This window comes from Labeo rohita, chromosome 3, assembly GCF_022985175.1.
Source record: "Labeo rohita strain BAU-BD-2019 chromosome 3, IGBB_LRoh.1.0, whole genome shotgun sequence".
Classification (NCBI taxonomy): Eukaryota; Metazoa; Chordata; class Actinopteri; order Cypriniformes; family Cyprinidae; genus Labeo; species Labeo rohita.
Genome location: NC_066871.1, coordinates 12745488 through 12773220, shown reverse-complemented (window position 1 = coordinate 12773220; position 27733 = coordinate 12745488). Strand labels below are relative to the sequence as shown.

The following is a 27733-nucleotide window of genomic DNA, read 5'->3' as shown; positions in this document are numbered from 1 at the left end:
GTCTGTGGTTCAGGAGTGGCTTAACAAGAGGAATACGACAACTGTAGCCAAATTCCTTGACACGTCTGTGTGTGGTGGCTCTTGATGTCTTGACCCCAGCCTCAGTCCATTCTTTGTGAAGTTCACCCAAATTCTTGAATCGATTTTGCTTGATATGCCTCCCAAGGCTGCGGTTCTCTTGGTTGGTTCTGCATCTTTTTCTTCCACACTTTTTCCTTCCACTTTACTTTCTGTTAACATGCTTGGATACAGCACTCTGTGAACAGCCAGCTTCTTTGGCAATGAATGTTTGTGGCCTACCCTCCTTGTGAAGGGGGTCAGTGATTGTCTTCTGGACAACTGTCAGATCAGCAGTCTTCCCCATGATTGTGTAGCCTAGTGAACCAAACTGAGAGACCATTTTGAAGGCTCAGGAAACCTTTGCAGGTGTTTTGATTTTGATTTGCAGGTTATATACACAATAAATATTTACATACACAGTTATTTGCTATATTTTATTTGAAGATGTCATAACTGCAATACTATGAATGCAAATTTAATGATTTAATGATGTCTAGAATTTACATCTAATTCATGGAAATACTGAATAATAACCCCATTACAATAACTATTACTTTAAAAAGTAAATATGCAACTTGGGGTCTAATTTTATCTTTTCACTTCAAAATAAAAACTATAGTTTTACTCCCCAAATCTAAAAACATTTGTGCCCACAAATCCTTCATTAACAGAAAGACACAAAAATATTTGATATCCAATAATATGCAGTGTCATAATCACTGTTTTCCAGAGACACATTTGAATCAGTTAACCTCAAAATTGTTTTGACTGACTAAATCTCACACATTTTGACAAAATGGAAAAATAGCATAGTCATTCATCAGAAGTGTTGAGATGATGAAGATGGGATGGTCAGCTTGCTCTGAGAGGCATCTTACTCTTTTATACTATACTATGTTATTTTGTAAATAAATAAAACTGTCAAATATAATCAAATTTGTGGTTTGAAATTGCTAGCCATGTTGGAATTTTAAGGTCAAGTGCATTGTGAAATACTTTTGTGGTTTGGAACACAGAATCTGCCTATGGCAATGCTTGGAGAAAATGAGAATTATCGGGTATGAACAGTGCTGTTAAGTTTATACAGAACGATGGATTTAGCATAAGATTATAGCAGATTTAATAGCCTTTTGTTTGTGTGTGTCTTCAGTTCATTTGTCTGTGAGTGTGTGTGTAGAGGAGATTAAATCTGACTTAATTCTCCAATTAAATGATGTGATTTTAGCATCATCTCCAACGGCAGGGGTGAGAAAGGGGATGGAAGTGAAAAGAAGAAACAGAGGTGGAAATAGAAAAGGTCAGGGATGGATGAATTTAAAAATGTTTCTGTGAAAGGTCAGATCCCATCTCCAGGTCACACAAGTTATGAGCTGATTAGAAATCTGAGGAAGGCACAGCCAAGAGCAAAAGATTTCAGCCCTGGGCAACAAACAAGAGAATAGCAAATTATTCTCTTTTGTTACATGTACAGAAAGGGGAAATAAGAAACAGTAAGGAGTTTCATTCTAGGCAAAAAAATAATTAAAAAAAAAAGAATAAAAATTACAGATTGCCATTAAAACTTATTTTTTAAAGAAAATTAGGCTATTATGATTAACAATAGCATAAAATGCCCCTATTGGGCATCAGAAGGATTTTATAAAGAATTGTTCAGGGTTTTTAATCTCCTGTAGCTCCCGTGTGATTTTCTTGAACTGTCCAGCTGCAAGACAGTTGATGGAAATCACAGCTGCAATGCAATAAGTGTGAGAGTGATAAAGACCCAGTTGGATTCTAGGAAGCAGATACGAATCATAACGTCCTGTAGCAATTTCTTTATATCCAGTAGGTGCTTCATTTGATTCCTAGAGAATTCTTATTTGATCCCATTAGGATGCTTTAGGTTTGGTTCCAAACCAGGATCAGAAATAAACTTAACCTAGAATAGATTTTTTTTATAGATTTTTTTATATTCATAATCACCTTATTATTATTATAATCACCATACTATGTTGTTTTTAATGTCAAATACTTAAATGCACCCAATTATTTTAATAAATGTTTTTACTGTTGTCAATAACAATAGACTGTTTAAAAATTGTATCTAAATTATACATGTAAAAAAATAAAATAAAATAAGGAGCTCATTAGGCTGCAATATTATGACAAAAATCATTATTGTAGATTATTGCTCTATATATTGTTATAATGATTATTAAAGTGGTCATTGGATGCCCATCTTCCACAAGTTGATATGATTCTTTAGGGTCTTAATGAAAAGTCTATAATATACTTTGGTTAAAAAATTATCAATGGTAGTGTAAAACAGCACCCTTTTTACCTTGTCAAAATCAACTCTGCAAAAATCATCCTGTTCTGGTCGAGGCTGCTTTAAATGTTAATGAGCTCTGCTCGCCCCGCCCCTCTCTTCTCTGTGTGGAGAGACGAGCCTGTTTACTTTAGCCACATTTAGCCGAATAAGCGGCTAAACTTGCTAACTAGCACGTTATTAGTAAATGTGATTGCAGAGAAAGAAAAAAAAAAAAAAAACCTTATACTCACTTCTGCTGTAGGTGAAGCTGGATCACGAATGATTTGCGTGAACATAAACGCATTTATGTAGATCAGGAGGCACATTCCATTCACAAACAAATGTAATCTACTGCATCTTCAGCGGCTCAGATGTCGGGAGTAAATGACAACCACTATGTTCATTATTACATCCAGCAACACAACACCTCAGTCGCTCAATCGGAGATATTCTTGTCTAACGTACATCCCTGCTCTGGTGTCAAAACAATGGAGGTCGGACTGTGACAGCTGATCTGAGGGAAAATGCTCATGTCAATCAACTATCGTGGGAGCGGCCTCTGTGGGTGTGACACCACACCGACAGGCATCTGAGAATGGCTTGATTTGAAAAAGGGGATATTATTTTTACAGATTAATTAAAAATTGCATGGATTTTTATCATTATAGGGTAGATTTGTACATACACTGCCAACACACATTAATGTTCAAACAACATGAAAAAGTGAACTTAGCATCCGATGACCCCTTTAATATCGATATAGAAACAATATAAAACATTTTTGTTTTGTTTAGGGCACATCACATTCTGGTTAACATGACAAACATGTCAGTGTATGATGTTAGCCTAGCACAAGTTATGCAAAAACTGTTACAATCACTGAAGCTACGAAATTAATCTTGTATTTACATGGTATCTGCACTGTGTTGTTTATTATGAGGGAATTTGCAAACGTGCGCAATCAGCTTCTGCGTTTTCAGCTCTGAGTAATCTAAGCACCTCTGATTAGCCAGTGCATTCATCAGTTTAACAGAAATGCATTTGATTGGTTATAATCTAAATGTGATTCCACAAATTTACACTTTTCATTTTCACATTTCATTTTAATCATGACAGCCATAATATGTTATTTAACTGTGCTGGGGCACAGTTTTTTTTTTTTGCTCCTTTTGTCTTAAATTTAAAAAATTCATTTTGGTGGCTTTTTTGGCACAAGCCTTTGTTAATTTCTGACACCGTTTCAAACTGTGATTGGCATTTCAATTGCAATCCTGTACATATTCTTTAGGATGCTGACTAGACTCTTCTCCTCTGAAACGTTGAGTCTTAGAGTTTCTTTAGCATTCACAAATGGAAATTCGAAAGCTAAATGTCAGCAAGTTTACTCAAGATAAACACTTTTATAGTAGATGCATTTCACCTGTCAATCACTCAGTTTTTTGTTTGTCAGTAAGTTTTTAGAATGTTAAAAAGCACTTTGACGATTATGATCCTTGCGGTTTATAGTAGTGGTTTTCATCAGAATGCTTGTGGTTTCTCTCTAAAGGTAATCAAAAGTGCAACACATAATATTTCTCCAAGCCGTCAAGAGTTGACAGCAGCGATTTGAAAGTGTTCTGACAAGGCCAAAAGTTGAATTATACTCCAATCAGTGTGTACTTGTGTGTGTGTGTTTGTATGTGTGTATGTGAAGACACTGAAAAGACCCTCTGTGTGCAGAGAAGTATAAGACGACCTCATGTTATTTACAATGTCAGTTGTTTTACAAGGAGTGTCATATATAGAACCCAGGAATGCTGCTTGCAGAAAGAACTGACATATATTCTCCCTTTCTTCACTGTACCCTTTCCTGTCTTTCCTCATTTTCTCTTTCTCTTTTCTGTTTCCTCTCTTCTCTACCCTTTTATGCTTTCCGTAGCTGCTCTGTCAGCTGTTGAAGGCACAAACTGCATCTGCAGGAGCCCCTGTAACATGACTCGATACAACAAAGAGCTTTCCATGGTCAAGATCCCCAGTAAAACCTCTGCACGCTACCTGGAGAAGAAGTTCAACCGATCAGAGAAGTACATCACGTGAGTACGCACCTCACATCCGTGTTATAGGTCACTTTCCCATCAAATACATCAAAACGGCTTTGAATTCAGCATTCAAAAAAGTCTCTGAAGTGTGTGTTTTTTATGTATGTGTCAGCTTTTTCACTACTTTCCAAACTTTTTAATTGTTGTCCTTGTAATACCTTTCACAGGTTTTAACTTTACCTCATTACTGCCACCAATTTGCAAAATTGCCAGTTAATGTTCCACCTCATATCAAGATCACAGAGATACAGAGCTTGTTAATGATCACAAGCCTGCACTTTTCCAGCAGGGATGAGCTGTGTGTTATTAGGATTGAGAATTAAGAATTGACTTCATTATATTCACAAGGACACGAACCACAGGATGTTAAATTGAAATGACATGACATTAAATGAATTGCACTTCAGGGTCACACAACAGAATAATTTAATAAGACCAATAGTTTAAAAATATTTCAAAAAGTTTGAAGTCAGTAAGATTCTTTTATTATTATTTTATTTATTTATTTTTTTGGAAGACGTTTTTGAAAGAAGTCTTTAAATCTCACCTAGGCTGCAAATATTTGATGAAAAAACATTTTTTGACGTTTATATTTTAATATATTTTTAAATATATTAAATATTTTAATATATATTTTAATATATTTTAATATATATTTTAATATATTTTAATATATAAAAATATATTAAATATTTTAAAATATTTTAGTATTAAAGTATACAGATATTTTAGTATGTATGATGGAAAACCTGAATTTTTTTATGAAAAGTAAAATATTTTGAGAAAAATAATTATAATTGAATTGACACTGCTGTTCCACTACGAATGACACACAACCCTGGTTGTGACTCTGTACATCAGGGAGATTTTGGGTGAAAGCTTTACTTGTGTCAAAGAAACTCCCCTGTGTGTTTTTGTCCTACTTAATGTGTGTTTGAAATGCTGCCTCGATTTATAGATGTGCTTCTCTACAATAAAAGCAACATTAGGACACCAGGACATTTGGTGTGGCTCTCAGACATATTTATTTCTCCTTTAGACATTTAGCTGACAAGTCGAGAACACTTTTGCTTTGTGTCGCGAAGATTCAGGGAGTTGTTCTTCAGTATAGTGACAGATATCACATCCTCTCCATTCATTAATTCATCGTCATAGCGATAAGCTTGTGATTGATGTGTCTGAGACGTGAAGCTATTGGGAATACTGACTCTCTCTCACTCTCTCTCTCACATGCACACACACACAGATGTTGCTCAAGCGCAGAGTCAATTAAATCAGCATAAAGCAGACAGCGTATCATCACTCTGGTGTCCCACTAGAGAGATAAGCTTCTCTAGTCTGCTACATTTTATGGTGGTAGAAAAAAACTTGTTTACTTTAACTCCTCCACACATGCACGCAAATTATCGGTCATGCCAAGATCATTCATCTCTGCAGCATAATAGAGGCGTAATGAATGGTTGAGATAACGCTAGTGTAATTGTTGTCAGGGTTTGGAGGTTAGCCCTTTCGCAGTTTACCAACTAACATCCAATAACAGTCAATTTGCCTTTGCCCCAGTCTTGAGATAGCTGTCAGAAAGGTGTGTGTGTATGCGTGTTTGTGCCAAAAAGCAAAAACTGTATCCTAATCAGGTGCCACATGGGATAAAACTACAACTAGGGTAAATGTCAGCTTGTGCAGACATCATCTAAAAATGCTAAAATAACTAGATCTAACCACAGTGGTACAGATTAATTGTTGGTAAACATTTCTTTGACTGGAGGTTGTATTCTAAGCAGCCATGACATTTTATTGGTCATTTGGTTTTTATTTCTGTTACATTATGCTGAGTAGCTCTGCCTACAGTAAAATCTCACTGGTTTGAAATTCTGCTCCGCTTACAGCTTAAAGGGATAGTTCACCCAAAAAGGAAAATTCTGTCATTAATTCCTTACCCTCATGTCATTCCAAACCTGTAAGACTTTTGTTCTTTTTTGGAACACTAATTAAGATACTTTTGATGAAACTTTCTGACCCTGCAAAGACAGCAACACAACTGAGAAGTTCACTTCCAGAACAAAAATTTACAGATTATTTACTCACCCCCTTGTCGTCCAAGATGTTCATGTCTTTCTTTCTTAAGTCGATAAGAAATCATGTTTCTTGACGAAAAAATTTCAGGAATTATCTCCATGTAGTGGACTTCAATGGTGCCCCCAAGTTTGAACTTCCAAAATGCAGTTTAAATGTAGTTCTTCCGTGACAACTCTCAGAAGATTTTATCATGGTAATGAATATGACAGTGTCAATGTATTTGGTCTTGGTGGAATAGATCTGCTACACTGCTGCTGAATTGCTGCTGCTGTTGGTTATTGTTGCAGTTGTAGATTATTGCTGCTGCTGCAAGCAAGTACAGGAACTTGCTACTGCCAATGCATATGGCGATACGGTGCTGTGAGTATTTAAGACATATACTGCTGCTGGAAAATAGCATATAAAATAACCGTAGCAGATCTATACAGGTGGAGCTGGGGAAGGTGGAGGGTTTCAGAGGAACCCTGAAAGCGCGCTGCTGCGAAAGGCTTGAGTGAATGCCAACCAGCCATTTAAAGGTAAATGTGCAAACTCATTGGCTGCGTACACGGTATGAACCAATCAGCTTGTGCCAAGTCATGTAAGGCTGTGAATATTATCAGTTACGTTGACACCCGTCAGCCTGTGCCATCTAGAGTTTCATGAAGGAACTAGGCATTTTAAGTGCAGCTTTAAATGTCTCTAAATGATCCCAGCCGAGAAATAAGGGTCTTACCTAGCAAAATGATCTGTCATTTTTTAAACAAATTGACAATTTATATACTTTTTAAAACTCAAACGCTCATCTTGTCTAGGTCTGCGTAAAGTGTTTTTACGGTTCAATACGGTCAGTGAAGGTATGTCGAAAAGGACGATTTTGACGTTGGGGAGGAAAACGAGACGGGAGTTTTTCGACCTACCCTAACTGTATTGACCCGGATTGTCAATTTGTTTAGAAAATGACAGATCGTTTTGCTAGATAAGACTCTTATTCCTCGGCTGGGATCGATTGGAGCCATTTGAAGCTGCATTTAATCTGCATTTTGGAAATTCAAAATTGGGGGCACCTTTTTAAGTCCCTTATATGGAGATAATTCCTGAAATGTTTTCCTCAAGATACAATTTCTTATTGACTGAAGAAAGAAAGACATGAACATCTTGGATGACAAGGGGGTGAGTACATTATCTGTAAATTTTTGTTTTGGAAGTGAACTCCTTTAATTTGTGTTCCAAAGATGAATGAAGGTCTTACAGGTTTGGAATGACTTGAGGGTGAGTAATTAATGACAGAACTTTCATTTCTGGGTGAACTATCCTTTTAATATTAACTACCAAAAAGCTTCTAGTTGGCTGTATCATCCAACATATTTGCTTCTGGTATGAATTGATGAATTACTTTTTTGCAGGAAACTTGTTTTCTGGTTTTGCCATGAATCAAAATGTAACTTCAAAACATCACTCTTTGTGTTGTGTTGATGCAGGGACAATATCCTAGTTCTGGATGTGTTCTTTGAGGCTCTGAACTATGAGACCATAGAACAGAAGAAAGCATACGAGGTGGCGGGTCTACTAGGTAACACAGCACACTGTAGTATGTAGTATGAATACTGTGTCTTTCATCTATTCTCTGTCTCTCTGTTTCTCTAAATCATAAATATGTTTATGTTGCAGGTGATATTGGTGGTCAGATGGGCTTGTTTATTGGTGCAAGTATCCTGACCATTCTGGAGCTATTTGATTATGCATATGAGGTATGTCAACAACTAAACAAGAGGTCCAAAATGAACTGTGTAGTAAATTGAGAAAATATACATCAAATTAATTATTTTTGCAGTTATTTAAGATCAACCTCTATTACATTAAAAATATTATTTTTTATTTTAATTTTGTAAATATTTATTTATAAATATTTGTTTAATAATTTCTTGTCATCACAAATTCTTGTATATTTGTCACAAAACTGCACCATCTAAAGTTTGGGGTCAGTAAGTTTTTGTGTTAATTTTATTTCTACTTTTATTCAGCATTTAATTAATCAGAAGTGAGAGTAAAGGCATTTATAATGTTGCAAAATATTTCTATTTCAAGTTTTTTTCAGTTAGCAAGTAAGTTTAACCAATAAAATTAGTCAGTTTCCATGAAAAACTGATTATTAGGCAGCATAATTGTTTTCAACATTGATAATAGTGAGAAATGTTTCTTGAGCAGCAAATCAGCATATTAGAATGATTTCTGAAGGATCACATGACAGTGAAGATTGGATTAATGATGCTGAAAATTCAGCTTTCCCATCACAGAAATAAATTACATTTTAAAATATATTCAAATAGAAAACAGTTATATTAATTATAATAATATTTCATAACATTACTGTGTTTTGAGCAATTAAGTGCAACTTTGGTAAGCATAAACATTACAAGACATTACAAAAATCTTTCGGACCCAAACTCTTGAATAGTGGTATAGAAAATGAATCTGTATCACTGCATATGTCCCCAAATATTTTACTTTATTATTGCAAGACACATTCTGCATATGTGATTATCGTTTTTAACAGTTACCAGCCATTGGCAAGTAAAATATATATTTACTCACCAAAGTCAGTTTTTACATGCATTTGCCATTTGTCGAGAGTTAATTCCGGACCCTGTCTGACACACAAACACGCTGTTCAGTGTCCAGACTCAGAGGCACAGGAGACACTATGCACACTGCAATAAACACCCTCAGACATGAAAAATGCAAATGAATTCAGAGAAACACACACATACACACAGATTCCCCCAGACACAGTGATGGTTGTTGAAAACTTCAGTCTGTCTCTGGTGTAGAATGAATGACACTCTGATGGAGAGTTTCATCATAATGAGCCTTCATTAATTCTGCATTGCTGCTGGTCTCTTTGCTCTATGGACAGCAGCCAGCACAAGCCCTTACACCACTCATACCCTCAGGGGCACACACACACTCTCTCATTTTGCATTCTGTCCTGCCCTGTTTTAATGGATTTTCGATGCAAGATTGCGTTAAATAGACAGATTTCATTTTGAAATTTTTTAATATTATTTTCTGAAGCTTAAGCCTCTGGGTTTTAAGCCTTCTGGCAGTTATGAACAATGCACATAAAAATAAAAGAAACACTGAAGCATTTAGCTTTATTGGAAATGCATGAGAACTGTACACGCCCAATGAGATTTTAGCTTTAAAAATATGGTCATCTTAAGAACCAACCTATTAGCCAGCAATCTTTTTAAAATTCACAAGACTCAATAATGTCCACGGGGCATGTTAAGCCTTCCCTGGTCCAGGGCAAAAGCACCTCTCTCAAGTGTGTGATATTATGAGTCATACTAGAGCTCATGCATATTGATTAGGTCAGCCTCACATTTCTTGGTAATCTCCTAGTGCAACCCAGTAATGTGACCTAAGAATTATTTATGAGATAGGCCTTTACCATATTAGGACCAAAGGTTTACACATGACCAAAGTTATACTAATAAAACCACAGCAGACACAACAATGATAAACAAGCTGCTCACAGAAATGATAATGGTCATAGTGAATACCATAGAGCAGTGGTTCTCAATCCTGGTCCTAGGGCCCCCCTGCTCTACACATTGAGCATGTCTCCCTTATTTAACACACCTGATTGAGATCATCAGCTCATTAGGAGAGAGATCCATCAGAGATTGTCTTACTATAGAGGGTATGCATGTGACGTCACCGTCAGCTGGAGTGGCTGCGGCTCTGCCCACTGAGTGGCAAAAAGACTGAGTGGCAGCATTGGTTTCAATGTGAATGCTGTGACAGAACACACAAAACACCTCTAAAAACAGAACAAGCTTTGCGATTGACTCTACAAATAGATTTGACAAGAAACCTGAGGTATATTTTTACAGACTGCTGAAAGCTACTGAAAAGAGAAGCAAATTAATCACTACAATTCAAAGAAACAAATGGTCTCCAGGCAGTGAAACACGGATTTGCATTTATCATGTCATGTTAATATGTTGAATTGTGCAGTAAAATCATGTCCTACATATTGTATTATAGTATATCGTATTGACAACTCATCAACTAAATATTTACCATCTTAAATTCTGCATAACTGGATGTTTTTAAATAAACACTGACAAAAACTAAGTTTTTCAGCTGGACGATATATATAACATTGATATAAGTGATCACCGGGGTTTAGAACAAAATGAGTTCACAGGCAAATTTGCTTTATTTATTTTCCCAGACGTCAAAATCAGACATATACAGTACTGTGCAAAAGTCTTAGGCCACTAGTATTTTCATCAGCTAAAAATGGTTTAAAGTCAGTTAAAGTCTGTCTTTTGCCATAGTGTGTCATTTGGAAATGTCAGTTTACATTTCTAAACATTCATTTTGCCATTAATTATAATAATCCAGTGAGATTTTTGTGTGGAGCACAGGCTGTTGTCAGACTCCTTGTGCAAACAGAGATCTGATCTCTCCATCATTCAATCCAGTCTGTCTTAGGAAACAGAAAAAACGGAGACAGACTAAATCCAAAAGAACTGTGGCAACATCTCCAAGATGCTTTAAGAGACCTACACCTACAAAGCTACAGTACTGTTAAAATTTTTTGGAGAGTTAGGCACATAAAATGAGGATGCTGTCAAAAACAATGTCATAAATAGATTTTCTTTATCAGTGAACTTCTATTAACTAAAATAAATCAGCATTTGATGTGACCATCCTTTGTGTTTAAAGCAGCTTTTGCCCTGTGTGCACTTGTGCAGAGTTTTTCAGGTAGCTTTACAGGTAGGTTATTTGAAACATCTTGGAGATGTTGAAACAGTTCTTCTGGATTTAGTCTGTTTCAGTTTTTCTGTTTCTTCATGTCATTCCAGAGACAGACTGGATGATGGTGAGATCAGAAATCTGTGTGGAGCACTGGCTGTCGTCAGACTAGATTATCACTAGATTATTACAATTAATGGCAAACAGAATGTTTGGAAATGTAAACTGATGTTTCCTACTGACACACTACAGCAAAAGATAGAAATAACTTACTTTAAACCATTTTTTAGCTGGTGAAAATACTAGTGGCCTAAGACTTTTGCACAGTACTGTATAAGTGTTAGAAAACATGATTCCTGGCTGCATCAATATCCACTGACCACTGGATATTTGTTAAGTTGTTAGGAACATTATATCGAGTTCAGCAACCTTTAGTTTAAACTGATTATCGTTTGTTTTACTTGTGTTTTCGCATCTTCCCTATTAAATCCATTCACGCTGAAGGCCCTTTTGCCACTCAGTCCGGCTGAGGGGGCGTGTCCCGGCGGGAAAGTGGCTGTATTACCTACTATTGGAGAAAATGTAACGGCTAACTTGGATCACGTTATCATGTTTGATAACAAAGTTCGGGAGGAGCACGATCAGATAATCAACTAATTCGGCACAGGTGCAACTCATCTAGCTAATCATTCAAACTAGCACAAGTCATATATATATACACGGCCGACTTACCTCCGTCATTCGACTATTTTTCGGCATCCCCCTCCACCCCAACTCCTCACTCTTAATCTATCCTCATCCTATACTTGGGATGGGAGGAGTTCTCTGGGTTCGGGCCATATTCTGGGCTCAGAGCCCTCCCCCAGGACAGCACGCCAAAATATGCTTACTGTTTACTCAAACAGATTAGATGTAAGGGTGAACTCGTGAACCATAATAACCAATCACATTACACCTTTGATGTCATTGAATTTCAGTCAGGGTTGTGCAACACTCAAATGCTGTTTACAGATACCATAGGAATGAATGACAAGTGCCGTAAACTGAATCCCACCTGTCATAAAAAGTCAGTGACTTCTCTTATAAAACTTCATTTTCTTCATGGTAAACTCTAAAAAAATAGTTAAATCCAAAAGTATTGTTTAGTGTATTGAAGATGAGCAGATAGGCTGTCGATTCATTAAATAAGCCGTTTCCTCTAAAAAGCTGTTTATTCAGTGTAGTAATGTCTCTCTTGTGTTGACATGCATTCAAAGAAAACGGCCTCTGGTCTCCTTTCCTACATACTGCCAGACCAGAAGTGTTAGCTTTAGTCGTTACACATTTTTGGCTAATGGTTGCAGGCTTGCCTTCTAGTGGCTTTGGATCCATGAACTGAACTAACGAGCTGATGATCTCAATCAGGTGTGTGCAAAGCAGGGGGCACCCAGGACTGGAACTGAGAACCGCTGCCATAGAGAGTCCTTGAACTCACTCAAAAATAAAAATTCTGTAATTTCTGAACTATCCTTTTGAAGGTGCACTAAGCGATTTTTGCCAAACGATGCTGATATTTGAAAGCACCAAAAGAAACACACCTATACCCCAACATGACCTCGCCCCTATTTTGATATCTCTACCCCACACGTACATACATAAACCTGGCATAATGACAATCGCGGAAACAAGTGAAGGTGACACTCAAGCACATTCAAACAAAAGCTAACACAGATAAGTTGTGTGAAACAATGCCAAATTAAAGTTACTCACCTATCAAATAAAAACAACGCAACCTAGGCGTCCAATTCGAGCACTTCCCGCTCCTTGAGTTCTCTCCACCACTGGAAAGCTGCTCCAATATTTAAGCGGGTCCTACCTCTTGCCTGATCATAAGCCTTCTTTTTAATGTTTTGTTCATCTGATATTTTCCTCCTTTTAATCTTAATTTTAATTTTAATATTCTCTATCTATAGTCGATCTGCTAATATCCGTCCTGTGCTTTCTTCTCTCATCTGTCATCACTACAAGACATGCCCCTTACTGCTGATTGGCTACAAGTGTGTTTTGGGACCCAGTCCGAAACTGCAGTCAAAGGTGTTTTTCAAAAATTGCTTAGTGCTCCTTTAAGTGTGAATATTAATCAAATTGGAGATTGCATTTAAATCTACTACACTCTTAAAAATAAAAATTCCAAGAGGTGGTTTTCACAGCGATGCCATAGAACAACCATGTTTGGTTCCCCCGAAGAACATTTTATGGTGTTGTGATTATAACACCAATAGATGCCAATAAACAGGGTTTTCACAGGTCTTTAATAAGTCTCAAAAGTCTTAAATTTAAGGCCATAAAAAGACTTTGTGGTACAAGAAAGTCTTAATTATGATTTCAAGAGGTCTTACATCTGGGAATGGAAAGACAAGAATTATGATATAGCTTAATGTGATGATTTTTATGATATTAAAATGCTACACTCTAAGAAAAAAAAGGTACCAATATGTACCTTTAAGGTACTAATATGTACTGTTTACTACATGTACCTTGTCACTTTTGTACTTTAGGGTATGCCCCAGTGACAGAACTGTACCATTTTTTTCTGACAGTGTATGATTTTACTGAATAAATATGAGTGCTGCACATTTCAGTCAGGTGCAGCCCTGCTTTGTGTACTGCGGTTACTGAGGAAACCACTATATTTTTGCCGTTCCAAAAGTGCCACCTGCTGGCAGAGAATGATTTTGCATTTTCAAAAAATCAAAATCATCATGGGTTGTGAAAATCAACCCATGATGGATCTACAAGAGGAAAACTCTACACAAAATATCTAAAATCAAAAATCTAAACAATTAAGACAGTAAAATGTTACTATGTTATTTAATTAATATAACAATTGATTGCTAAGTGTTTAAATTAATATCATAATTGATACTTTTGATTTAATTTAAAGGCTGAAATGTAAAGTTTATCATTTTATCAAGCTTTTTGTTTCTGTGAAAACCTGTATCTGAACTGAAAATGCTTTTTACAGTCATTTTACAGTTTAATATGTTACCGTATACATTGCCCTACCACACTCATTATTTGTGCAGGTCTTACAAAAGGTCTTAAAAAGCCTTAAATCTGAGCTTAAAAATCCTGCAGACTCCCTGATAAAGAAATGTTATTATTAAAAGTGTATACAATCAAAACAGTCAAGCAAAGATTTCAATCAGTTCTTACCATACATACACTGTTGCCAACGACTTTCAATGGAAAGTACTGAAGCCTGCTTAAAAAGTCACGAAATGATGTCATACGCTGATTAGCATATTCATGACACTATTGCATCACATTTGTATTCTGCATACTGTCCCCTTTTACATTAATTTGCCTTTCTACTACTGTCTAAACTCACATACTGTATTCTATTACAGCCAAATTCTCAATAAAGCTGTTTTCATTGATATATATTTCCATTTCTGTTGTCAGATAATAGGATGAATATGAAATAGTGACTGAAGAATGGCCCATTAAGACTACATAACCAGCTCTTCCTTCCAAGCTGTTAATCTGCACTAAAATCCTGATTTATAATCATCATCAAAATCAAATGCACATAAAGACAATGGCTGTTTTTTAGCTATATTTTGGCTATGTTTACATTTAAAATTATCACTCAGATTAGAAGCAACAGAACATCTACAGTTGTTTTAATTAAATGCGCTGTTCCTCTCAGCCACTCACTGAACAGAGCAGACGCAGAGAGAAGAGCTTGAAGATCAATACGGACAAGTTTGTCCAGGATGTCACTAGATTTGTCGCTAGCTGCTTTTTGGGGGGATAAAAATCTTTAAAGGGGTCTGAAAAGCTGCCAAATCTAAGTCACAAAGTTGGCAACACTGACATCACCATCAAGAAGTTCAGCTTGTTTTGATTTCTGAAAGTTCTCAGGCTGTTTTATTAGCTGCAACTTCCAAAAATGTCCATTCCTGTGGCATTTGGAGTCAGGTGAAGCTGAGATCATTTGTTCTTTGCTAACATGGGGATCTGCAGAGCCAGTTTTTGAACTGAAAGCGAGCCCAAAATGTGTGATTTTTCCCAATCCAAATTATCATTTTCAATTCCTAAGTGGTTTCCTGATCCTGTGATCCCTTGGTGGTCAGTGCCCTGGGCTGCAACCCATGTCGCTGATTTGATTAACGCAGCGCTGGCAGAGCTACAAAGCTGCTCTGAGGCCAGCAGTTTGAGACCTGATTTGGCAGTGAATGAGATGGTGGTTTGTGATGTGTGCTGGCAGGTGGTGAAGGAGAGACTGCTGGACCTGCTGAACCGAGAGGAGGAGGAAGAGAGTCATGGAGAGGATGTGGTAAAAAATAACTGCTTGCTAAGCTTCAAATCATTTATTTAGATATCACGAACCCAATGACTGTGTTGTGCCTCAGGCACGCAGCTTTAAGAACGATACGGTCTGTGTTTTTTCTCAGAGCACCTGTGATCCGGTGGTGAACCACTCGGAATCGATTAGCCACACGGTCAGCGTTCCCCTCCAGACCACCCTGGGCACCCTAGAGGAGATTGCCTGCTGAGCACCGTACCCCTCCATACCAACAGGGGGAGCCGGACCGCTCCACTCCAACGGGGGAAAAGTCCCTGTTGCTTTTTCTCGATATGTCATCATTTGGCACAAACATGAGAACTAGAAGCCAAGCAGCTTCTCGAGGAACATGAGGACCCCAAAGTTTCTCACAAACACCATCTGTTTCTTCTGGACTCGTGGAGGAAAACAGAAGCTTGTGGACCTGTCAGGACAGTCACTTGTAAAAATAAGACAAACATGAAAACACGAGCATGTGAGGAACTGCAGATGCGCACGGCCTCGGCATGTTCTCGCGTTCTCTCTTTCTCTCTCTCTCTCTGTCCAGCCGCCATTTTGAAGTCTACTGCCAAAACACTGTAAATTATTAACGGAGAAAATGTTGTGAAACTGTTCTAACTGTGCATGTGTCAGTTTCATGCGTTACGATACGTTTTTTCTCGAACTTGTCATCCTCTCTCACGTGTGGAGGCGGTTTTGTCTTCTTGTGCTGTTTGTTTGCTATGTGTTTCTGCATCTCAATTGGCTTCTTGATGTATCAGGGATGCATCATAAAACTGAGAGCCCCTTTCTTCTATCCTTTTTATTTTTCTATCCTTCATAGAAAAGCCGAATGGGTCACGGTACAATGGCAGCCGTTATGAGCCCATTGTGGCTGCGTATGGCTCTTTGCTTTCTGGATCCCATTTGAAAAATGAAGAACAAAGAGAGTACAGAAAAAAAGTGTTTTTGTCGCTTTCTGCATACAAGTATAGTGATACAACTAGCGGTTTTCATTTTGTTAAATGTGCGAGATGTTGATTTGTCATTTAAAGCTGATATTAGAAAGCTGATATGATCTTTCATGCTTTTAATTCTGAGTTGAGAGCACTTTTCAGAGATTTTTTGACAGCTATCATGATTCTGCTTTCCCAGCTATCGTACGTGGGACGTTAAGGATTTAGAGGCGTTCATGGTGGTTTATTATGTGAGTTGTCGCTATACTGTTGTCTATGTCTCATCTCATCATTTTCAGAGCTCTTCATCTGTGCTGCGGTTTATTAACGCTGTAATTGCCATATGCTATCTGATATTTACTACGTTCCCATAGTGTTCTTTGATGATGGATGATTGACGGTTCAAAGGTGTGATTATGTTCTTTTCTGCTCTTCAACTAAATGCGTGGTTCTCGGATCACTATACATCAGTGTGAATGAAGCCTCAACTGACCCATTCATTCTTCAACATGTACAGTGTTTCAGCCAAAATTCATTAAGTGAGGCAAAATCATTCGCGCGGAATGTGCTTTGGCTGAAAATAATGAAAAGAGGGTCAGTTCTGGGTGACGAGAGCGAGCTTGATTGCGTTTCTCAATTTAACCCTCTTCAATATCCAATTTAAGAATATTGACTGGTGCAAAATTCATTCACAAAATGAAAAGCAAGAATCAGAGCTTGTGTTAAAACTGTAGGTGAAGCTTTTGAACAAATTGTTCTGGGACACAAAGGCCGCTGGCAGACAAGTAACACCAGAAATTTGTTGACAAGCTCCTGGAATCTACATATAAATAAATAAAAGGTATTTAATCTGGTTTAATAGGCCTAGGATTTCACAGGTGACCTAGGGCCTGCTTTGTCCAATCAGATTTGAGCTTAGAGGCAGTATGCAAATATCTGTCATAAATATCCATGCTCAGAGATTTTTCTTGGAGGATTATTGGTAGTTATTATTTCCATGCCTCCCTTTTGGGGCAACAGTATTAAGAGGCGTGATTTGCACCTATATCGTAATGCGAAATTTGCTAAACAACATTAAAAGCGGAAACATTATAATTTCACCACAGGGAACAGAATAATGAATGTGTACTATGGGCTGTTTGTGCCATGTGAGAGAGCCATGTGATTGTGTTAATACAGACACATGTGGCTTAATGTGTGTTATATTTTATTCTATAAAAACTAGTAGGGGGGAAAACATGCAGATATCAAGTCAGATATCAAGTATCTGTGAACGAATGTAAATGTTTTTAGTTGTTTCATTTGCAATTCAGTTTGCTAATCAGATGTAATGGGCTGTATGTAACGGATGAATATTTTATCCTTATTTGCCCTAAAATGTGATGATTTCTTCTAAATATGTCAAAGATAGATCTGTAAACCTCAGAGGGTTTCAAGCACATGCAGAGGAAAAAAAAATATATAACTTGATATGTACACACTACAAACGCAGAAACCCACAGCATATGTCCATACTTACCCAGCAGTGAACTAAGAAGTTACTCATAATGTTAAACAGTAATTTTAGTAGACAAACTCTTTCTTGCCATGTGGACAAACACCAAAGGGGTGTCACATCACCTTTGCTATTTTCTCATTAGGAGAAACCAGAGGGGTTGATGGTTTCTAACTCCAAGGTATAATTGCTCCAGTACCTCAGACCTTAGAGATGAAAACAATAAAGGCTAAATGGATTACAGCACCTGTGTCTTGGCCTCTGTATCTATCTGTCTATCTGTCTATCTATCTATCTATCTATCTATATATCTATCTATCTAGTTTCTTATTTTTCTATAGCGTACGTATTTCCTCTTTAGCAGCTCTGAGGGAAAGAAACACAAATATATAGCTATATGTATTTTTCATCATAAGGCTATTTCAGGACCACTTTCGCAACGATATCGACTGTTTCTAATTTGATTGAAATGTTTTTCTTTTATACTGGCTGTCCCTTTATCATTTGTTACTCGATTACACGGTTGCTCTTTTATCGGTTGCGTGCATGTGTGCGTGAGCCCGGGCAAAGGCTACGCATGTCTGTCTAAGTTGTCAGAAACAAATGGAGAAACACAATTTTGACAGCATGTGATTATTCGTGTCTCCACGCAGTAAAGAAGAAACTGAGAAGCGAAGATGTAAGAAACTCAGTTTCATTTAACAAAAACAAATTCATTTTTACCGCCCTTATAAACATACACATAAACAAACATCACGAAGAACAAAAGAGCTGTCTTTGAGCTCGGAGACAATGCATGAACTCCAGTGCGGGGGCACAAGAACAACAAGTTACCAGCTATAATCAACTTAATTGTCACAGCTACATAGGTTGTGCAATAGAAGCTTTCTAAGGTCACGTTGCATAAGACATCATTGCTGTTCACTGTCATCACTGCGACATTAATTATTTAAAATGAAAGGTTTGTTGACTAATTTATGAACGCAAATGTTTCCTCGCTGTCGTGATTGTTGTCGCAGGTTTGTCTTTTTATTTATTTATTTGATGTACTGTCAAACATGGATAAGATGAGGTATGATAACAACATTTTTTCTCTTGGCCAGATGGCACAAAATCTCATTTGAACACATTTAATAGATGGCTATGCTCTTCTTAACATTGCCATTTAATCTGAATGTCAACATTTGTAAGATTTAGTTGGATAAAACGGTATTAAGATTAATTGCGTTTCTGGAAAATAGTAATATATTATATGCTATAGATAGTAAATACTACGTTGAATGTCAAATGAGTAGATAGTGTACATTTCCGTATTTGTGGAGTAACATTTTTAAAATGTATTTATTTATTTTAATAACAAATACATTTTTATTTTTAAGTGAAAGGTAGAAATAGACCCTTGGGGTGAGGTGTCATATTTTCAGTTAAAAACTGGGCAGTTAAATATATATATATATATATTAATATTTATATACTCTTTTTTTAAGTCATGGAGTAAATTTACCTTAAGATGAATCTCTTTCACTGGGATTCTGTCTTGACTGTTATCAGTTATTAAATTATTCCATTTTGTCTAAATGGTCAACCCTGGTGAAAAAAACAGCATGTGCTGGAAGCTATGTTTTGATGCTGGGATGCTGGTTAGGTATGTTTTGATGCTGGTTTAAGCTGGTCCTTAGCTGGTTTATGCTGGTCCTTTGCTGGTTTATGCTAGTCATGTTGCTGGTCAAGGACCAGCATAAACAAGCAAAGGACCAGCATAGACCAGTAAAGGACCAGCTTAAACCAGCATCAAAACATACCTAACCAGCATCCCAGCATCAAAACATACCTAACCAGCATCCCAGCATCAAAACATAGCTACCAGCATATGCTGTTTTTTTCACCAGGGAAAACACAATTTTAAATAGAATAGCTAAATTAAGAATTTTAGATTAATGACAGTTTAATAAATAAATATCACCACTGCAGAGTAGACAAGGATATTGACTAAATATGTGACTGAGCGAGTCGAAACTGTTTCTTTAATTCCAGTTTTATTGTAATGATTTCCTATAATTATTCAGATGACTGTTTTCATGCACAAACTTAGTGTGAGTCTGACAGGATATTCCCAGTCAAATTTAGCTTGATTAAAGGGTTATTTCACCCAAAAATTAAAATTCTAATTACTCACCCTCATGTCGTTCCAAACCTGTAAGACCTTTGTTCATCTTCGGAACTCAAATTAAGGTATTGTTGATGAAATCCATGAGCTCTCTGACTCTCCATAGACTGCAAGGGTACTACCACGTTCAAAGCTCAGAAAGGTACCAAGAACATAGACAAAATAGTCAATGCGACATCAGTGGTTCAATCGTAATTTTATGGAGCTACAAGAATACCTTTTGTATGGAAAGAAAACAAAAATAATGACTTTATTCAACAAATCTTCTCCGTGCGAGGAAAGCGAGCACATGCATTATGATACTCTCCAAAATGGCGGTTGGCTGATGCACCTTTTTGGTCCTTGAAGGTGGTAGTACCCTTGCTGTCTATGAAGAGTCAGAGAACTCTTGATTTTATCACAGATATCTTGTGTTCTGAAGACAAATGAAGGTCTTACGGGTTGAGAAGGTGGAATAACATGAGGGTGAATAATTAATGAACTAACCCATTAAGCTTGTATTTATTCACATAATTAACGTCTTGTTTTTAACTGCTTATCTGGTAGAAATTATTTTCATTGTAATGTCATATGTTATGTGAGCTTTATGCTGAACCCATCAGACCCTTCCATCACAAAAGTAATCAAAAATTCTGAAAGAGTGATTTTGCGTGTTGTTTCCCCCACCCAAAGTAAGTCATATGTAATCACTTGTCGCCCTTGTTTACTGCCTCTGAGAGGCCGCTGGCTAATTGAAAGGCGTAAACCCTGATGATAAGGGCGCTGCACTGTAAACACAACAAGGCCTGGGGAAATCAATGCCATTTCAAACGGTTGCCCAGCAGCTCTAATGATGAACGTGGCACTGGTGTCAGCCATTTGGACCCGCAATGCTCCTTTATCCCCACTGACAAATAATAATCTCAGCATGAGGCATTCACAGCAATTCTCACAGGCTTCTCTGAACCTGTTCTCCTTTAGGAATTTCAGGTTAAATGTAAAAAGCTTAGAAAACAAACTCTTAAAATTATCATCATGAAGGGATTGTGACCTAGGCCTAACTTATGGTCTAGCTTATTAACAATTCACCAAATAAGAAATTACGTTATAGGTTAACTTATTTATAGGTTTGTGGGCTCCAAAGCTCACTATTGTTGTTTTTTTCTGAGGTAAATCACTGTACACAACTATTCACAAGCTGCTTTACTGATGGTATAAGTGCTTTGAAATAATATTTAACATTTTCAAGTCTATTCATTATTTGTAGTGCCCCAGCCACCCAATAATTTGGAGAAAGTTAAAAAAAAAATTAATTAATTAAAATAGCCGTTGTGCAGTAACACCACATCTTATGGACATTTTAAAAAAATTATGTCAGTTCAAATAATAAATACAAAAATTGTTTATTTTATCCTTAGTTTAGATCATTATTTTTAAATATTTGTAAAAATATTTTTATTTTTTTTTTTATTTAAAAATTTGAAGTGTAAAGAGTAAAAGAATAAAAACTACATGCATAAATGGCATTTGAAAAGTAACAAAAGAAACATGGTAAAACTGTTTATCATCATCATCATCATAATAATAATGTGACTTTCACAAAAAAGGAATGTATTACTTTTAATAAAACGGTAACACTTTACAATAAGGTTCCGTTAGTTAATGTTAGTTAGTATATTATCTATTATGAATAAACAATGAACAAAACACTTACTACAGTATTTATTCAACTTTGTTAATGTTAAGTTAATGAAAATAGAGTTGTTCATTGCTAGTTCATGTTAGTTCATGCATTAACTAGCTAATGTTAACAAACACAACTTGTGATTTTAATAATGCATTAGTAAATGTTGAAATTAACATTAACTAAGATTAATAAATGCTGTAGAAGTACTGTTCATTCTTAGTTAATGTTAACTAAAGTAGTTAACTTATTTTAACTAATGAACCTTATTGTAAAGTGTAAAAAAAAAAAACACCATATATATTCTTATAGCTAAATATGATCCCCCTATAACACCATGTGCAATTGTTCTTGGTATTTGTGTTAGTATTTATGGCCTAATATGTTAGCAGTGACGGTGGGTCCTTTAAATTGGAGACATTAAATATTTATTAAAAAAAAAAAAAAAAAAATATGACGTCATATAGAGTGATCTGGACAGAAGTGTTCTAAATAACTCTTTGTAAGTTCAGAGTTCAAGTTAAGAGGTTGATGTACCTGTTCTCCTCACGGAATTACTGACACGTTTCTCTGTTCCAACTCCGTACTTTACTGGCTGACCAGTCCGAGTTTGCACCCAGCTTCATGTGCAGACCCCTTGAGGTATGTAAAAGCATGTGAAGTCAGTAGGCTATAGTTGCCCCCAAACTAAATGATTTTTGTTGTCTTGATTTAAACACTTCAAACTCATAGTTCGAATCCAGCAAGATGTGATGCAGCATCCAAAGACTTCAGTGCATGTTTAGATATACTTGACCATATAATTGACAGAATAAAAAAACAAACAAACAAATAAATGTCCCATCGACTGGACTCTTGTGGACTATATTCAAAGATATTGAAATGTCGCATAGCAAGTCAGCCCCGGGCCTATATGCAAAAACATTTTCACTGTAAAAAAATAAAAAACACAATTTGTTGAGTCAGCTTAAAATAAATTGTTACCCTGCTGCCTTAAAATTTTAAGTTCAGTCAACAAAAATAAGTTTAGTCAACTTGAAATGTTAAGTTGTACTAAGTAACAACTTAGATATTTGTGTTTGCTAAACTTAACGTAACCCAGCTGCCTTAAAATTTTAAATTGATTCAACTCAAATATCTAAGTTGTCACTTAGTATAATTTAACATTTCAAGTTGAATAAACTTTTTTTGAGTTGACTGAACTTAAAATTTTAAGGCAGCCGGGTTACGAATTATTTTAAGTTGAGTCAACAAATTGTTTTTTACAGTGTGTAGGGCACCCCAAACGTTAGCCTATATAGATTAATGTGGACTCCAATGCTTCTTATTCTTATCAATCATATTTTACTCTTTTCTACTAATTACAGCATGAAATATAAGGTTAAGGTAAGGTTAGGACTGGAATAAATATCAGAAGACATATTGACAAAGATCAGAACAACTTAATAAGATGAATGTCTCATGTAATTGATCAATCAGTGTTTAAAAAATGGTCAATAAAACAGCTTGTAAATAGCATAACAGTCCTGACATAACATAAGTAGGCAGAATTTTTACAATGATTAACTATTCACGCAATATAACAGAACTTTAATCTTTAATCTAGTCATTTTGACTTAATTCTAAAAAAAACAAACACATTGTTGGCACAGTGGCCCAAAACATAAAAAAATAAATAAATTAAAAACCTACTAACATGCTAGTTGTATTTTAATTTAATTTGTAATTGTACTCTGTCATCTTTGTTTCAATTTAGTTTAATTTTATTTTATTTATTTGTTTTTGATAAAAGATAATTAAAATGAAAGAAAGTGAATTAAAACGGTGCAGGTGTCGCAGAAGCTAGATCGTGATACTGTTGTGAAACTTTTCAACTGCATAGCTAGCTACCAACCTCAGAGTTTTTTTTGCGTTCAGTCCCAATGTAGTGAAGCTGTTGATGTTAATCAACGACCAACTTGAACTTGTTGCAAAATCAGTTTTGAGAAATGATTTACCCTCACAGGACTGGATTTCGCCAAACAACGGTAAATGTTTCCGCCACTTAAGTGTCAGTAACTGTCAGGAGGTTGTTTATGTTTTCAAACTGAGGTACGCAAGTTGGTTTGATTTTGTCTGGTTACCCAATCAACTGCACACAGATGCTGTCAATAGAGTTTAGCTTGTATTTACCCAGACAGATCTTTCAAATGGACAGAGAAATTATCATCCATCATCAATATAACATTACTTGTTATTATTGTGCTATTTTTCAATATCAGCGGTGCATGATTGAACATGCTAGCCAGGGGATCTGTCATGTTGACAGTCTGCCTGGAACATTTAAAGCCTCAAATCTGTGATTTATTCATTATCATTCTTTAGAAATTTGATGACATAAAGCCAATCTGTAGAAAAAATACGGTGTCTGTATAAGCCCCCTGAGGCTAAACAACAGGTATGTGCAGGCAGAAGAGGTTCTGCAGGAAGTAATTTATCTAAATCCTTCAAAGATGACACAAAGCTTTTATTTTCCTGCTCATCTAACATGTATAGAATACTAATTTCAGCTAAGAGTGTTAGCAAATCATCTTCTAACAATTCACCACACATTTCCATCGTGAAATGTGATATATAGCCTATAAGTAATTTACAAGAAAACAGTATGTGTAGTTAGAACGTGTTATTTGTGCAGGAGTAGCAACTGCAGTGTCTTTTTTCTTCTTCTTCTTCTTTAAAGTCTTTTCAGCACCAGTGTGATTTCCGTTCAGTCAATCAAAGTCCTCAGGACGTCAAACATAATGATTGCATTAAGTTGCTTTTATTTTTGTTTAATCTGACTTCCAGATGTTTTATCACAGGAGGCTTAGAGACACTAAATTGTCCTGTGATGGATTGGCCATGTTTCCCTGCCTACGGCCAAAGATGCTGGGATAGGCTCCAAACCTGCATGGATGGATGTTTTGTCATTTTTCAGTCGTAAGAATTCTAATGAAACTAATTACCCATCATGTGCCCTCTAGTGTTTTTGCTAGCCATTGCATGTGGATGTAATACACCAACATAATTAAACTAGCAAAAGTGATGCAAAACCAGAGGACTAGTAGCAGGATCTGATGGTTTATTTATTAAAAGAATATTCACACATGCTTTTTCATATTTTTTGTTTTGATGAGCCAAACAGAATTCATGCCAAAGACTTTGTTTGTTTGTGAAATCAAACTATCCTCAGACTCTTCAAAGGTCATGTCGCATAAGTAAATCTTGACAGATTTTTGCAGATACTCAGTTGGCTTTGAGTTATACAGTGGAAAATAAGGTAATTATGCATCAAAACTGCAAAAAAAGTTGCTGTCAAGAGAAGAACTGCACAAAAATTACACCTTTAGGGGTACAACAGCTTGTAAGCGGGGCAGTATCCTTAAAGATACACTCATTGTGCCTTTAGTACGTGTTAAGGTACTAATGTACCCTTTAGGCCATGCTGACAAGCTGTCACACCCCTAAAGGTACAAATTTTGCATATTTTTTCTGACAGTACAGTATACTCATTAAGTTTTAACAAGCTATAATGCCAGTAGTGCTGTTTTCGTAAATAGACATCACGGCATGCCTGACGAAACAGGCAGATAATCAAGCCTCAGGATGCTGGTGGAACATTTTAAATTACTGCTATGTAATGAAAATTCTTACACAACCCAAGAGTTGGAGTCTGAACAGCAAGACAAAATTGCAATGGCTGATAGTCCAGAGTGCACAAAAAGATGATTAAATTAGAAAGTTATGGAAGTTTGTTTCCACCACTGGATAAAAATATCAAAGGTAATTATCACTTTTTATTTCAAGGTTCAAACTTTTTTATTATTGTTTATTATTATGAGTTTATATCTCCCAAATCTGACTTTGTTTCTCAGAATTCTGTTTATATCTCACAATTCTGACTTTTTTCTTGCAATTCTGAGTTTATGTCTCACAATTCTGACTTCGTTTCTCACAATACTGTATTTTTATCTCACAATTCAGGCTTTTTTCTTGCAATTCTGAGTTTATACCTCTTAATTCTGAATTTGTTTCTCACAATACTGTATTTTTATCTCACAATTTTGACTTTTTTCCTTGTAGTTCTGAGTTTTAATCTCAAAATTCTGACTTTTTTTCTTGCAGTTCTGAGTTTGTATCTCTTAATTCTGACTTTGTTTCTCACAATTCTGTATTTTTATCTCACAATTCTGACTTTTTTTCTTGCAATTCTGACTTTATATCTCTTAATTCTGGATTTGTTTCTCACAATACTGTATTTGTATCTCAGTTTTGACTTTTTTCCTTGCAGTTCTGAGTTTTAATCTCACAATTCTTACTTTTTTCTTGCAATTCTGAGTTTATACGTCTTAACTCTGACTTTGTTTCTCACAATACTGTATTTTTATCTCACAATTTTGACTTTTTTCCTTGCAGTTCTGAGTTTTAATCTCACAATTCTGACTTTTTTTCTTGCAATTCTGAGTTTATATCTCTTAACTCTGACTTTGTTTCTCACAATTCTGTATTTTTATCTCACAATTCTGACTTTTTTCTTGCAATTCTGAGTTTATACCTCTTAATTCTGGATTTGTTTCTCACAATACTGTATTTTTATCTCACAGTTTTGACTTTTTTCCTTGCAGTTCTGAGTTTTAATCTCACAATTCTGACTTTTCTTGCAATTCTGAGTTTATATCTCACAACTCTGACATTTTTCTTGCAATTCTGTATTTTTATCTCACAATTCTGACTTTTATCTCACAATTCTGACTTTTTTCTTGCAATTGAGTTTATGGTCTCTTAACTCTGACTTTGTTTCTCAATTTGTATCTCACAAATCTGACTTTTTTTAGGCAATAGTAAGTTTAAATCTTACAATTCTGACTTTTTTCTTGCAATTCTGATTTTATATCTCAATTCTGCATGTTTTTTTACCCTCAGAACTGCAATGAGTTTACATTGCAAAATAGTAATAGTAATAAAAAATAGTAACTGCAACTTTTTATCTCACAATTCTGACTGTTTTTCTCAGAACTGCCAGTTTATATCTCAAGTTGTATACTCTTAATTATGTGTTAACATCTTCCAAGAAAAAAGTTTGAATTGTAAGAAAAAAGTCACAATTACCTATTTTATATCATGGCAGAAACGGGCATCCATAGTAAATCTCTCCATGTGCATATTTACAATATCCATTGCTCTCATGACATTCAGTGAACATAAATAAAGGTAGGCCATGATAACGCTGAACAGGCTACTGTTTGGTAAAAGTTATCGATGTTGGCCTTCAGCAGTGTTATTAGCAATGCCCCTAATGATACGCAACACAATGCAGTGTAAATTACCATGCTGTCAGAAGCATTCTACACAAAGGACTTAGATAAATGAATAAACCGGCTAATGAGAATATTGTTTCCTCCCAAAGATGAATCTCTATTTTACACTTTCAGTATAGTAATATTTTGCAGAAGTTAATCACACTCTTTGTGTGTTGTTTGCTTCAGCTTCGCTTTTCAGCGAACATTGTGTTTATGATATTGTGATTCTGTGCCGGTAATAGAAATCCACGCCTCTGCCAAGACTTCCATACTAATGAGATCAATTGCCACCCATTTTAATTGTTTTTTCTTCTTCTTCCCATCTGTCTTAGACAGCAAGCAAAATGTTCCAGAACGTAATTGCTCGAGAGGGAGAACGAGACTGAGACGGGATTACTTCAAAGGATCTTTCTGCCACCAAACAAATACTGGTTCTTCCCACACAATCAAACAAATGTCAATTAGCAAGCATCACATCCCCTCCCTCTCAGCCCAATTAAGAAGATGGAAGTCTATCACACAAATATGCCACTGCTCAGAGACCTGTGAAATAAAGCTGGCGAAAGATAGCT

The 27733-nt window shown here is 36.0% G+C and overlaps 1 protein-coding gene across 4 annotated transcripts in view; it reads left to right on the top strand.

Annotated features, from left to right (window-relative positions):
* Window positions 1-17556, top strand: part of asic2 (acid-sensing (proton-gated) ion channel 2) — a 446952-nt gene extending 429396 nt beyond the window's left edge. For all 4 annotated transcript variants that reach the window (XM_051104559.1, XM_051104553.1, XM_051104549.1 and 1 more), the window contains 5 exons: window positions 4269-4422; window positions 7965-8056; window positions 8155-8234; window positions 15506-15574; window positions 15693-17556. In XM_051104559.1, the coding sequence (XP_050960516.1) occupies window positions 4269-4422; window positions 7965-8056; window positions 8155-8234; window positions 15506-15574; window positions 15693-15794 (497 nt within the window). In that variant the 3' untranslated portion in view covers window positions 15795-17556. The remainder of the gene's footprint in view (window positions 1-4268; window positions 4423-7964; window positions 8057-8154; window positions 8235-15505; window positions 15575-15692) is intronic.
* The last annotated feature ends 10177 nt before the right edge of the window (window positions 17557-27733 follow it).